We start from the raw sequence: 13704 nt of genomic DNA, 5'->3' as shown, positions 1-13704 counted from the left end.
TTCTATAACACTATTGATCTCCACGCTGCCGATCGGTTTCCATTTTCTGATTTCAGGCAGGCAATTAAGAAGGTGAGTAATTGTGATTACACTGCTACAGGATCAATTGTATTTGATGCAAGACGAAGTGCTTGTCTGGGAAGAGCAACAAGAAAGAAAATGATGACCCGTTCTGTGTTCTATCTTTGGGCAACAAACAAAAGGGCCTATGGATATAGCTATATAACCCTATATGAATATAATATATATATATATATATATATATATATATATATATATATATATATATATATATATATATATAAAAGGTCTAGAGCATAACAATCCAGATCTTAATTTAACCTTATAGCAGTGCAGAGATCCACATGGCTTTGACAGTTTATCTTATTCTTTTCATTTGTTCTCCGATTCAAGGTTACACACTTTTACATCGGCTGCATATCTTAATACAATACCTAAGAGAAAAGGATTCCCAATTAAACAATTTTGTCCAACATAGTTCACTTATTCCAAAAACAGGCACAAGTAATTTAAGTAATTTATAAATCAAATTATGAATTTATTTTTTAAATCTTATGTCAAAAACACACATTTTTGTGGTAAATTACCTGCATTCCAGACAAAGCTGTCCTTTTCTAGTGCCTCATACCTACTCTGTGTGAGGCAATGGCACAAGATAGTCATTCACAGTGACAATAAGCACATTATCTATTGGAAGGGGACTCTTCAGATGGGGGTTATGGCTATTAGAAACTGAATAATTACTGAATACCGCAACTCCATTCACAGATTGCTTCATCGCCAATCAGAAACAAGCTTTGACCATTATGTTTATAATTTGACATACTCTGTAAAAGCAGTGACTTACTTATTTATTTTTTAAGTTTGCCAATCTCCACTACTGCAATGTTCAAACTGTCCTTAAGTTGTCTCCCAAAATATTACAATACAATAAAAACACACAAATTAGTAACTACAACACACACACACTAGTAATGTAAATTGAAAGGACAAAAAGGCTGACTGGATTAATCTGCTGAAATCAGTTAAAGCAGTATAACTAAAGCTCTTGTTAGATGGTTTAACACATTAAATGTAATGATTAATAATTGAAGTGTAGACAGCTCCTGCTCTGGTTCTTTTTTTTTTTTTATTAATCTTGACTATCTGATTGCATTTTGGAGGTTGTGCTAATGCAGACATTGCTCTGTTTCCTTGCAACACTGATGTTAGTGTTTGCAGGCTGACATTTACTGAAATAAAACGTGCATTGATTTGGCTTGTCGCTTACTGCAAGTGCTCAGTTTAAAAAAAAGTAAATAATTACTTAAATAGTATATTTTGCACCCAAAATAAGATGTGTGAAACGATTTATAACAGGTATCCCTGTGTTTTTTTAAATGTATTATGATTATTATTATTAGTAGTAGAAGTACACTGCTACCAATCTGCAAACTGATGGATTAAATACATTAAAAGTCCCCTCCTCCATTTCACAAAAGACAAATAGAATATGGTCCTAATCTATCCTTAATGCTCATTTGGTGAGCTGTGTCATTGGGCTCACATTGTCCAAATCATTAAAAATAACGTACCTTTAATGTCTCAGGCAAATCTATTATGGTGACATTATTCATAGCCTGGCATTCTATAATATTGATCTCTGTTGTTTGTATGATAGTAAAATAATAAACAATTACTAGGAAATGTGGGAGAATGTAATTGTTTTTTATATACAACACTAATGCAGCAGACCTCCCAAAACATAAAGGTGATAATCTGCATAAAATCAATGGGTTATGCAGCATTACTACCAATGAACTTCAAATCACATTTCCAGTTTCTTGGAAGGATAAGAAAAAAGACATTGTCATGTAGTATCTTCTGAAGAAAATAATACAAAGGAGAACAACTCTGAACACTGCCAAGCACAGAATGGAGACTGTTTTCCCAAGGATCAGTCCAATATCACTGCTCTCTTTCCAAAACAAAACTAGCTAGTGTCTGGAATTCAGTATACAGTATCAGAACCTTACCAAAGTTGGAAGTTGGCAGCCTGGGTAGAATCATTGAAGTCGATGCCCATTGACACTGTGATTGATGCCCCTGGCTCCAGAGATTCTGCGGGCAAAGGTTTCATTAAATATAATATATAATAATAAATAATATAATATAAATAATAATAATAACAAAAGAAATAACAACAACAACAACAACAATAATAATAATAAGTTGCTGTATATTGTTTTGGTTCAAGAAATCAAGCATTGCTCTCTATCAGTTTAGGGTTTGCAGTCAGTTAAAAGTTAAAGGGCAATAAAAAACTGACAGTGAGATGAACTTTCACACATTGTGTGCTGCTAGGAACAATCCTGGTTTGAAATAAACACAACACCCAAACATGACGCACAAGGAGACACAGATTTGCTTCTACAGTCATGAACTGTGCATAAAGAAAATTGTTCATGCCTGAAATCCCCAAGCATACTTGCACTCCCTACCTATACTGTTGAAGTCGTGAATCTGGAGGCCAGAGGGAAGTTTCTTCTCCCCGATGTGAATGTCTTCCACTGTCTGGTCTCCACTGTTGGTCAGTGTGACCTGCACAGAGACCATGTCGGAGCTGTAAATGCAAGGCTGTCGTGGGAAGTGATACTGGGCTGCTAGCCCTTTGCCACTCATTCGATGGAGAAGCTCATGAGATTTCGCAGGCACGTATACTGGACTGGTGACCTGGAAGTGAAGAAAGTTCACATGTTTTTCATTGGATAGGGCATTGAGAAAACAATCAGCATTCTGTCTATTTCACATGCAGCAGGAATGGAAGACTTGAGCACATGATACATATAATGTGGTATTCCTCTATTCTGCAGTACAATTCATAGAGAGCTGGTCTTAACAGAGGGAGATCTGCAGGTTCCAAAAGTGTCCAAGGTATTGAACTTGAGTAGTTACTGTAGTAGGTTGGTGGAGGTGTGTCTCGCCCCTGTGTGTATTGTGTGTTATATGTTACTGTAGTAGGTTTGTGGAGGTGTTTCTCGCCCCTGTGTGAATTCTGTGTTATATGTTACTGTAGTAGGTTTGTGGAGGTGAGTCTCACCCCTGTGTGAATTCTGTGTTATATGTAACTGTAACTGGTTTGTGGCAGTGTGTCTCGCCCCTGTGTGTATTTTGTGTTATATGTTGTTTGGTGTGTTATATTTCTAATATGTATTTAGGCACAGGGATTGCACAATCACTTCACATACAGATACAATGTGTATTAGTATGTGAGCACAGGGAATGCACAAATTAGTTCACGTGCTGGGATTCAAGTGAATAATTAATTTGCAATTGAATCCTGGCACAACTGTATCTATAGGTGCACGTTTCACTCACTTGGGGTTGTGTGTTCAGGGTGAAAGAACGGGAGACAGTGTCTATTCATTTTGTTTGTCTATTTATTCTGGCCCAAAGAGCCATGTTCTGTTTAATTCAACCTTTTATTTTCTGTGTGTTAATAAAGCACTGAGTGCCGCAGCGTCTCAGTTTTGCCTGCAGTTGCTGTGTGTTTTGGTTTCATTTCCTGGCCTGACATCACCCCTGCAGCCAGCCTGTTCACAAGCTTACATCAGATTCAATTTAAAACAACCAAAAATGGTTGCCATGCCATCAAAAACCTAAACAGATATTTACACACACACACATCCTTCTTTGTCTCAATGGTACAATGGCGTTGACCCTTTAATATACTGCATAAAAAAGCTTCGGTTTACGTTCCCTTTAAGATGTATTATACAATTTTAATATACATCCAGTGGGTAGCACAGCAAATATCTATTAAAAAAAACACATTACATATAAATTAATGTTTAACTACCGTTTAATGCAAAATTGATCCCAATTGAACCCCAGATGTTCAGTAAATGATCCTTTATGCTAAATATCAGCAAGACCCCATGGCCAGGTTTTGAAATCCTATTTAACATGAATGAGAGGTCTGGTTCCTCAGGCTCAGCTCTCCCAGATAATCTGCACTCTTCTCAGTAAATCTGCAGCACAGCTCTGGCACAATTTTGCATATTTTCATCTAAGTGTCTTTAAGGACAAGCAACCAAAGAACATATACAAAATCACCCTCGTCACACAAAGGAAATACACACAGAGGCAAAAAAGAGGAGAGGAGTGTGCCAGCTGCTTGTACTTCTATCCAGCCACTGAAAAGAGCTCTCAGTCCCATTCATTCCTCACCAACGAATTTCGTGCTATACAGTTTGCATCTATTATGTTTCCACACAGAGTTATCTTCCAATTCAAAACATCTTATAAAATTAATTTTGCACACTAGAATATTCAAGATAGGTCTACAGTTCACACAAATCATCCTTAAAATATTGTAGTAATTCTATTCGTACCTATAAACACTTAAATCACTCAAATGTACCACCTATATAGAAGTACTAAAATACACTCTAATTTCAAAATAGAAGTCTTCATGCACTGTGTTTCGCTTTTCAGTACTTTTAGAAATGGAGAACCTTCCTGTTCAGACTGCCAATCAAGAACACATTGATCTAGCAGCTGGATGACCTAGACGTTCCTTGTAGAAGCAAATGGAAGAAACAGTTGTAAAAAATGTGCTTATATGCATGTCTGGAATTATGTCAAAAAAATCATTAAAAGGCAATATTTATGGTATTTTATTACTAGTTTTGTGAATTTTGAAAATGATGGCTAAATAGAAGAAAGTGTGAGCAACATGTCCAATTACAGCACGTCTGCTTGCCTAGGTTTTCTGAGCTTTGGAGGAACACTCTGTTATAACTGTTGCAATTGTGCACATTTCATTATCACACCACTATGAAGGCGTATCCACCTTGTCAAATCCATCCAACAAGTTGTTCACAAGTTTTCAAAGAAACAAATATGCAAACAAGACTATGTATTATACAACAAGTGTTCTATGCTGCAAGCTCACACACACAAATATTAAGACACGGAATGTAAAAATGTATATTTTCAAGAAATAAAAGAGCTTACTTTGTTTCTTTTTTTAACAGGATGACACAAGCACCTGCTTTGCATATTAATTACATTTATGCATAAATATCTGGACAGTTCCCGCAGACAAAGATCATTTCCAGTGGAAAATCGCTGAGACTCCTGATGCTCGCAGTTTAAGAGACACATATTTTATCACATTTTTATTATATATTTTATTTTAAGAGCTGCCATCTCCTGAATAACAGACAGACAGCGTGGAATTAGAGAAAGAAGAAAAGCATCAGATTTTTTAAACACTTCACTAAAAAATAACTCAAGAATGCTAAATGACAAATATTCTGTGCAGTTAGCTGATAATGGACCATGTTATAAACCCTGCTGAGATTTATAGGATGCAAACTAGTACCTGCGCATTGTTTTAGAGACAGCTTGTCATGGGTGCTGGGCTTTTGCTGTAAAGTGAAAAACAAAAAAAGAGGTCTTTATGGATTTCTCCGAGACAGGTGTTAATTAGCCAGTCCAAAAAAAGTACAAACAGACATGTATTTTAGAATGTTGCTCAGTAACTACAGCCGTGACAAACTAACATACAAGACTGCATTACAGAGCTGCTACTACTATAGTTAGTTTGTATCTTATATATTTAAGTAACATTTCTAGATGAGGATTAAATAAGACGCTGTCAGTGCTGCTTAAAAAAGTTTTATATTCTGAGATTTTAAAATGTAACTCATTAGCATTGTAGGTAAGTGGGGAAGATGGATGTATAATACCATAAAATATATCAAACTGCTGAGGGTTAAAAAATATATAAAATGTAAACTACATATAAAATCCATTGTGCTACCTGTGCTACCTGTGCAAAACAGACAGAAAAATTGTCTGTTTTGCAATTGCCAATGAATCCCTAACTTTATATGATCCCTGCTTGAATTCATCCCATCATGTTTTACACAGTATGGAAAGAAAAACAGCCAGTAAAAAGGCTGATTATCCAAAGCAATGCTGCATGCCTGTGTATCAAGGCCCTGTGGCGACAGGAATCGCGTGCCCTTGGCACTGAAAAGGTTAATAAGCTGGTCTTTCATCTTATAAGCCCTGCCTTTGAGTCGGCCTAAAAGCCAGTGACAGAAAATCATTTGGACTGAATGGATTGTTTACAGAGTTCTGTGCAATGAATCCAGGCATCTCAGAGCCCTGTCTCTAATAAACATGACTAAACTTCACAGCAAAAAACACACGCTTCGCACACCTGACAGCAAAAAGTGACACTCTGTTAAATACACAGAGGCTGAATGACCCTTTATCTAAGGAATGGTGGTCTTCATGGATAAGGGAGGGCTATCATGTGAAGGTAAACTCCAGCACTGAACAGGCCAAGCCAGAGAACAACCTGATAGAGGCAACAGCAGCTCTCCTTGCACTAGCAGATGCTTTCACTGAATCCATCAACTCTAGATATCTCTATCTCTCTCTCATACACACACGCATAATTCTATATATATATATATATACACACACACACACAGAGTACTGTGCAAAAGTTTTAGGCAGGTGTGAAAAAATGCTGTAAAATAAGAATGCTTTCAAAAATAGACATTTAATAGTTTATATTTATCAATTAACTAAATGCAAAGTGAGTGAACAGAAGAAAAATCTACATCAAATCCATATTTGGTGTAACCACCCTTCACCTTCAAAACAGCATCAATTCTTCTAGGTATACTTGCACAAAGTCAGGGATTTTGTAGGCATATAGTCAGGTGTATGATTAAACAACTATACCAAACAGGTGCCAATGATCATCAATTCAATACGTAGGTTGAAACACAATCATTAACTGAAACAGAAACAGATGTGTAGGAGGAATAAAACTGGGTGAGGAACAGCCAAACTGAGCTAACAAGGTGAGGTTGCTGAAGACAGTTTACTGTCAAAAGTCATACACCATGGCAAGACTGAGCACAGCAACAAGACACAAGGTAGTTATACTGCATCAGCAAGGTCTCTCCCAGGCAGAAATTTCAAGGCAGACAGGGGTTTCCAGATGTGCTGTCCAACTCTTTTGAAGAAGCACAAAGAAACAGGCAACGTTGAGGACCATAGATGCAGTGGCTGGCCAAGGAAACTTACTGCAGCAGATGAAAGACACATCGTGCTTACTTCCCTTCGCAATTGGAAGATGTCCAGCAATGCCATCAGCTCAGAATTGGCAAAAAACAGTGGGACCCTGGTACACCCATCTACTGTCCGGAGAAGTCTGGTCAGAAGTGGCCTTCATGGAAGACCTGCGGCCAAAAAGCCACACCTCCGACGTGGAAACAAGGCCAAGCGACTCAACTATGCAAGAAAACACAGGAACTGGGGTGCAGAAAAATGGCAGCAGGTGCTCTGGACTGATGAGTCAAAATTTGAATATTTGGCTGTAGCAGAAAGCAGTTTGTTCGCCAAAGGGCTGGAGAGCGGTACACGAATGAGTGTCTGCAGGCAACAGTGAAGCATGGCGGAGGGTCCTTGCAAGTTTGGGGCTGCATTTCTGCAAATGGAGTTGGGGATTTGGTCAGAATTAATGGTCTCCTCAATGCTGAGAAGTACAGGCAGATACTTATTCATCATGCAATACCATCAGGGAGGCATCTGATTGGCCCCAAATTTACTCTGCAGCATGACAACAACCCCAAACATACAGCGAAAGTCATTAAGAACTATCTTCAGCGTAAACAAGAACAAGGAGTCCTGGAAGTGATGGTATGGCCCCCACAGAGCCCTGATCTCAACATCATCGAGTCTGTCTGGGATTACATGAAGAGAGAGAAGCAACTGAGGCTGCCTAAATCCACAGAAGAACTGTGGTTAGTTCTCCAAGATGTTTGGGCCAACCTACCTGCCGAGTTCCTTCAAAAACTGTGTGCAAGTGTACCTAGAAGAATTGATGCTGTTTTGAAGGCAAAGGGTGGTCACATCAAATAGTGACTTGATGTAGATTTTATTTCTGTTCACTCAGTTTGCATTTAGTTAATTGATAAAAATAAACTATTAACATGTCTATTTTTGAAAGCATTCTTACTTCACAGCATTTTTTCACCCCTGCCTAAAACTTTTGCACAGTACTGTATACACACACACACACACTACCGGTCAAAAGTTTCAGAACACCCCCATTTTTCCAGTTTTTATTGAAATTTAAGCAGTTCAAGTCCAGTGAATAACCTGAAATGGTACAAAGGTAAGCGGTAAACTGCCAGAGGTTAAAAAAAAAAAAGTTTAGGTTGCCTAAAAATTAAAAAATAATGTACATTTCAGAGTTATTCAAAAAGGCCTTTTTCAGGGAACAAGTAATGGGTTAACAACTTACAGCTGTTCTGCAGCAATGGAAGTAAATTAAGCCTTGAAAGTTGATTCTATATATCTATAAATCTATATATAGATCTATATGTCTATATCTATATATACACTACCGGTCAAAAGTTTTAGAACACCTCCATTTTTCCTGTTTTTATTGAAATTTACGCAGTTTAATGTCTCAATGTACTCTGAAAAATAAGCATAGAACAAATAAACAATTGGAGATAAAAAAAGAAATCATGGAATCGTTTTGTTTAACAAAATTTAATCTACATTTTTGACTCAAAGTAGCCATCTTTTACAGATATAACAGCCGAACACACTCGTGGCATTCTTTCTACAATGGAAATCAAATATTGTTCGGAAAGTTCTTCCCAACACTGTTGCAGAAATTCCCACAAATGTGTTGCACTTGTAGGTTGCTTTGCTTTCACCCTTCTGTCCAGTTCATCCCAAACCAGCTCGATGTGGTTTAAGTCTGGAGACCGTGCTGGCCATTCCATGATTTGAAGCCTACCGTCTTGTTCTTTTTTTCTAAGGTAGTTCAGACATAGCCTGGAGGTATGTTTTGGGTCATTATCTTGCTGTAGGATTAACCCCTGACCAACTAGGCATATACCAGAGGGAATTGCATGGCACTGCAAAATGCTGTGGTAGCCGTTTTGGTTCAGGGTGCCACTCACTCTGTGCAAGTTGCAGACTCTGGATCCAGCAAAAGAGCCCCAGACCATCACGCTTCCTCCTCCATGTTTGACAGTTGGTGTCACACACCGAGGAACCATCCTTTCGCCTACTCGACGGCGTACAAAAACCCTGCGTGATGAACCAAAGATTTCAAATTTTGATTCATCGGTCCATAAGACCTTCTTCCAGTCTTCAGTAGTCCACTGGCTGTGCTTCACAGCCCAGGCAAGCCTCTTTTTCTTATTTTGCCATCTTAGCTATGGCTTTATTACTGCCACTCGACCTGTCAAACCTGCAGCTCGAAGTCTTCTCTTCACAGTTGAAACTGAGACTTGCTTACTTTTACCAGTGTTAAGCTGTGCTTGAAGCTGTTGTCCTGTAAGCCGCCTATCACGCAAGCTGTTGACTCTCAGAAACTTGTCTTCTGATTCTGTTGTGGCTTTGGGTCTGCCAGACCTCTTCCTGTCAGAGTTTCCTCCAGTTTCCAAGTGCCTTTTGATGGTGTAGGAAACTGTATTCACTGACACCTTGGCTTTCTTTGCAATTTCTCTAAAGGAAAGACCTACACTTTTAAGGGTTATAATGGTCTGTCTGTCTGCCTTTGTTAATTGCCTTTTTCTCGCCATTATGATAGCAATATACTACTTCCTGCAGTACAATACAGTCCAAATAATGCTTAAGAGGTTGTAGTAACACAGTCTGTTCCAACACTGCTTTTATACAGACAGAGGGTTTGTAAGTAATCAACAAAAGTTGGGACACCTGTAGGAATTGTTAGCATCAACTTTCAAGGCTTAATTTACTTCCATTGCTGCAGAACAGCTGTAAGTTGTTAACCCATTACTTGTTCCCTGAAAAAGGCCTTTTTGTATAACTCTGAAATGTACATTATTTTTCAGTTTTTGGTAACCTAAACTTTTAGTTTTAACCTCTGACAGTTTACTGCTTACCTTTGTACCATTTCAGGTTATTCACTGGACTTGAACTGGTTAAATTTCAATAAAAACTGGAAAAATGGGGGGTGTTCTAAAACTTTTGACCGGTAGTGTATATAGATCGATCTCTCTCTCTCTCTCTCTCTCTCTCTCTCTCTCTCTCTCTCTCTCTCTCTCTCTATATATATATATATCTATATATATATATCTATATATACATCTCTACCCTTCTTGATCTCTCTCTCTCTCTCTATGCACATCAGGAAATTCATTGAACAGCCAAATCAATGAACTAATGAACCGATAACGAACATGGAAATAAGTTTTGAGCCAATGAAGCACACTGTCCCTCCCGTTGGAGAAGAAATTCTGCATCAGACAAGCCCACCTGAAAGGAATAATAACACCTTATACCAGAGTGCTGTTTATACAGACTTCTACTGATCTTTGATTTAATATCCCCAATTCAAGTGAAACCTGTGGACTAGTCAAGGAAAAGGAGAGAACAAATCTACAGTAATCCACAGCTCCTTTTTGAATCTGAAAGTCATTTCAAATATTTAATACTACCATGGTACAATAGCCTCCGCGTATAGGAACATCTCCTAAGAGAACACCCTTGCGGTGAAACAGATTTTTCCCATTGTAAATGCTCCACCTAAAGGAACAGGAACTTCGCTTAACCCTTTGCCAACTGTGAGATTTCTACCATTTTGAGGGCCGACTGACATGACTTAACTTTATGGTTTGCTTGTATCAGACCAAATCCCTACTTAAAAGAACACCTTTCTGGCACCACTAGCGATTCGTTCACAACTAATACGGTTTTGTAACCCGATAATTCTCCTCATCATCAAACTTAAATTTAAACTGTTTATTTTCAAATGTGACTTGTCATCTCGCGAGTGTCTTGAGGCACACTGATTGGTTTACTCAATGGTTCCAGAACCGCCATCATGTAATATTGCCTCATTTTGTATTTTCCGATTTCCATGAGTACACCTTACCACTTCAAAATGGCACGTAAACAAAATCCAAAACGTCCTGCGGTTTCTCTTGCTTCAAAAAGTTGGAAATTGTGTTTTCCATTCTGGTGAGTTGCTTCACTATTCTGTTAAATAACTGTGTGCGTGTCTTGAATACTGCTCCTGTACATGCACTCCTAATGAATCTAGAGCTGATGTAGGGGTGTTGCATTAATTTAGTTTGACAGTTACTTTATTTTTATAGTTTATTAACATACACTTGCCTATTGTTTTTCCTTTACTTATTCTGTTCATTTTATATGCTGATGCATGTGCGTCATGACAAGTAATACAGATGCATTTATTTATTCATTCATATTGTGTCTGGTGGTTGTACACTCCATCTTACAGAACATTTTGGCTAAGAGAACACTTGGATTGCTATCTGAGGGGTGTTCTCTTAGCCAGAGACCACTGTATAAACGAGTACATGTGCTGAAAGAACACAATAGTGCATTTCCTTCATATTTTTATTCCACAATGTTTAACTGGGATAAGTTTTATTTTCAGAGAGGTCCTATGCGGGCTATATTTTCCACTGTAATATAATGATCATATTTCATTTCATGAGGTGAAAAAAAAGCAATAAATCACACTCTGTAATAACACCCATTTCATATTTTCAATTTACTGTTAGATTACATTAATTTCCAATTTGTACTGTATGTGCAATAAACTAGAACATCCTCAACACAACTTCACAAGGGAAAAGTGGAAAACCCAAGCCTTTGGCTCTAATCCTCCAAGCAATAATTACTTCCATCCACCAGGAGGTGCTCCTTCAGCAATTAAAGCTATAACTTCCCACAGGTATTAGGAGGGCTCAAAACCAAACTGCAAGAAATGTTGAATAATCAATTGAAACTTTACGTATGTATGCATACTGTAAGGGATCTAAAGGCAGCCTACACCTAGAGATTTAAGGTCTGGATTGGGAGTTCAAAGCTCTTTGAGATTACTGTTTGGGGAGCATAGTTTATTGTTACAAATCCAGGAAGCAGGATAAGGAGAGCGTCTGAAAGCAATATTCTGTATGCTTTTTCCTGTACGATCATATCAATTTTGTAATATTGCTATGCAAATGAATTATTACATTTTTTAGTTAACTTACTGTAGAAACTCTTCCCACCTGTGTTCATGTACTGCTCTGGTGCACTCTGGTTTAAACACAGCCACTAAGCTGTCAAGTGGCAAGACCTCACAGACAACAAAGTGAACATTTATTTGAGCATTTTTGGATGTGTTAGACTAGTCTGTGTCAATAAACGATGCTGTAATCTCTAATACTTCTTGTCTAGATTTAACACGTTGACAGGCACCGTCACTGCTCAAGGTCTAAATATGACTTCAAACTGCTTATCATCACCAATTGACAAACTGGACACCCCTCGAGGACCCCTCTCTAACAGTGACTTACCCCTTCATCCATGTGTAAATAACAGAGAAGCCAATTCATAACCTTGACTCCCAGTCAAGCCTGTTCACCCTCTTTGTTCCTGAACAAGTGACAATGAACAAGGAAGTTGATTGAGGGGGTCTATTATGTATCAACTTAAAGAAAGCTAGTGTGATTGATGAAACCACCAGTCACCTTCAGTGCTCACTACAACACTTGTATCCTTTTTGTCAAACGACCTGAAAATCCTGCTGACAGATTAAAAGTCACCATAACTATACAATGTTTTGAACAAAGCTTAAAATTAAATTAAACTACAAGGTTATTATGAACTATACTAGACAATTAAAAAATGAGCTAGATGCACAAAGCTTTCATAATTGTGATGCAAAATAAACAGCACCAGGCATCTTTCGTCACAATCATATAAAAGGTGCAAGAGATAGAAGGTACACAAAAACAACACCGGAAATGTCCATTTCAGGCTTACTTTCCAATGCCAAGATAAACATTTTAGCATGAGCAATCAAATACTTCTGCTTAGGACAGGAATGAATAAAATAATGTGTTCTGAATTCTGTATGGGTTTTTTATGCTTAATTTAATACTTGTCTATCATACTGCATCAATATGGGTGTTAACAGCTACTGTATCTTTACACAATCTGAAATTGCTCACAACTAGACTGAACCACTAATTTCTAATGACCTAAACAGACAGCTTTTAATATCTCTGCCCAAAAAAAGAGTAATACTGCTTAATCCCAGACCTCTTTGTATTTCGTGCAGTTAATGAGCAGGTCAACAAATGACCTCAGGGGGCAAACATCAGAATTAAGGTAGATCAGATGCTGTTCATTGTATTATTTGACAGCAATGAACACAACCTTTCCACACATGTAATTGTGCTTTTCGATTTGTTCTCTTGAATATCTCGAGCTAGTTCATATTCACTGCATAAGACGAGACAAGAAACCACATCTGCTTGTTAAATATCCAAGTCAAGCAGTGTATTGGATAAACCTGTGTTTATCGGTCTGTGGCATCTAGCCTTTTGAAGTCATCCCACCTGAGAACTCCACTCTAGCACCAGCTGTTCCAGGAAAGAATTTGTAAGATGTTTTTCAATCTATGCATTAGCTTGTGTGTGGTCTGTGTGACTGAAGTTAGTTATTTATTTTTACTCATAGGACCCTTTTCTTGGTCCAGCTGTTTAAATACAATATTCAATTTTTAAGATTTAATCTGTCCATAAAAATAGCTGTAGACAGATGAAGGTGGATACCAAGTCAGTTCCTGACAATGCATATTGCATGAAGTAAAGATGTGGATGTGTG

At 37.8% G+C, this 13704-nt stretch overlaps 1 protein-coding gene across 3 annotated transcripts in view; it reads right to left on the bottom strand.

The window, feature by feature from the left end:
- LOC121305193 (AP-3 complex subunit beta-1-like) overlaps positions 1-13704 on the bottom strand; it is a 110272-nt gene that overhangs the window by 25352 nt on the left and 71216 nt on the right. For all 3 annotated transcript variants that reach the window (XM_041236746.1, XM_041236753.1, XM_041236738.1), the window contains exons 23-24: positions 2502-2733; positions 2037-2121 (exon numbers count right to left, since the gene is read on the bottom strand). In XM_041236746.1, the coding sequence (XP_041092680.1) occupies positions 2037-2121; positions 2502-2733 (317 nt within the window). The remainder of the gene's footprint in view (positions 1-2036; positions 2122-2501; positions 2734-13704) is intronic.

Source organism: Polyodon spathula, chromosome 2 (assembly GCF_017654505.1).
Source record: "Polyodon spathula isolate WHYD16114869_AA chromosome 2, ASM1765450v1, whole genome shotgun sequence".
Classification (NCBI taxonomy): Eukaryota; Metazoa; Chordata; class Actinopteri; order Acipenseriformes; family Polyodontidae; genus Polyodon; species Polyodon spathula.
The sequence above is the reverse complement of the archived record's forward strand: the minus strand, read 5'-3'. Positions and strand labels throughout refer to the sequence as shown.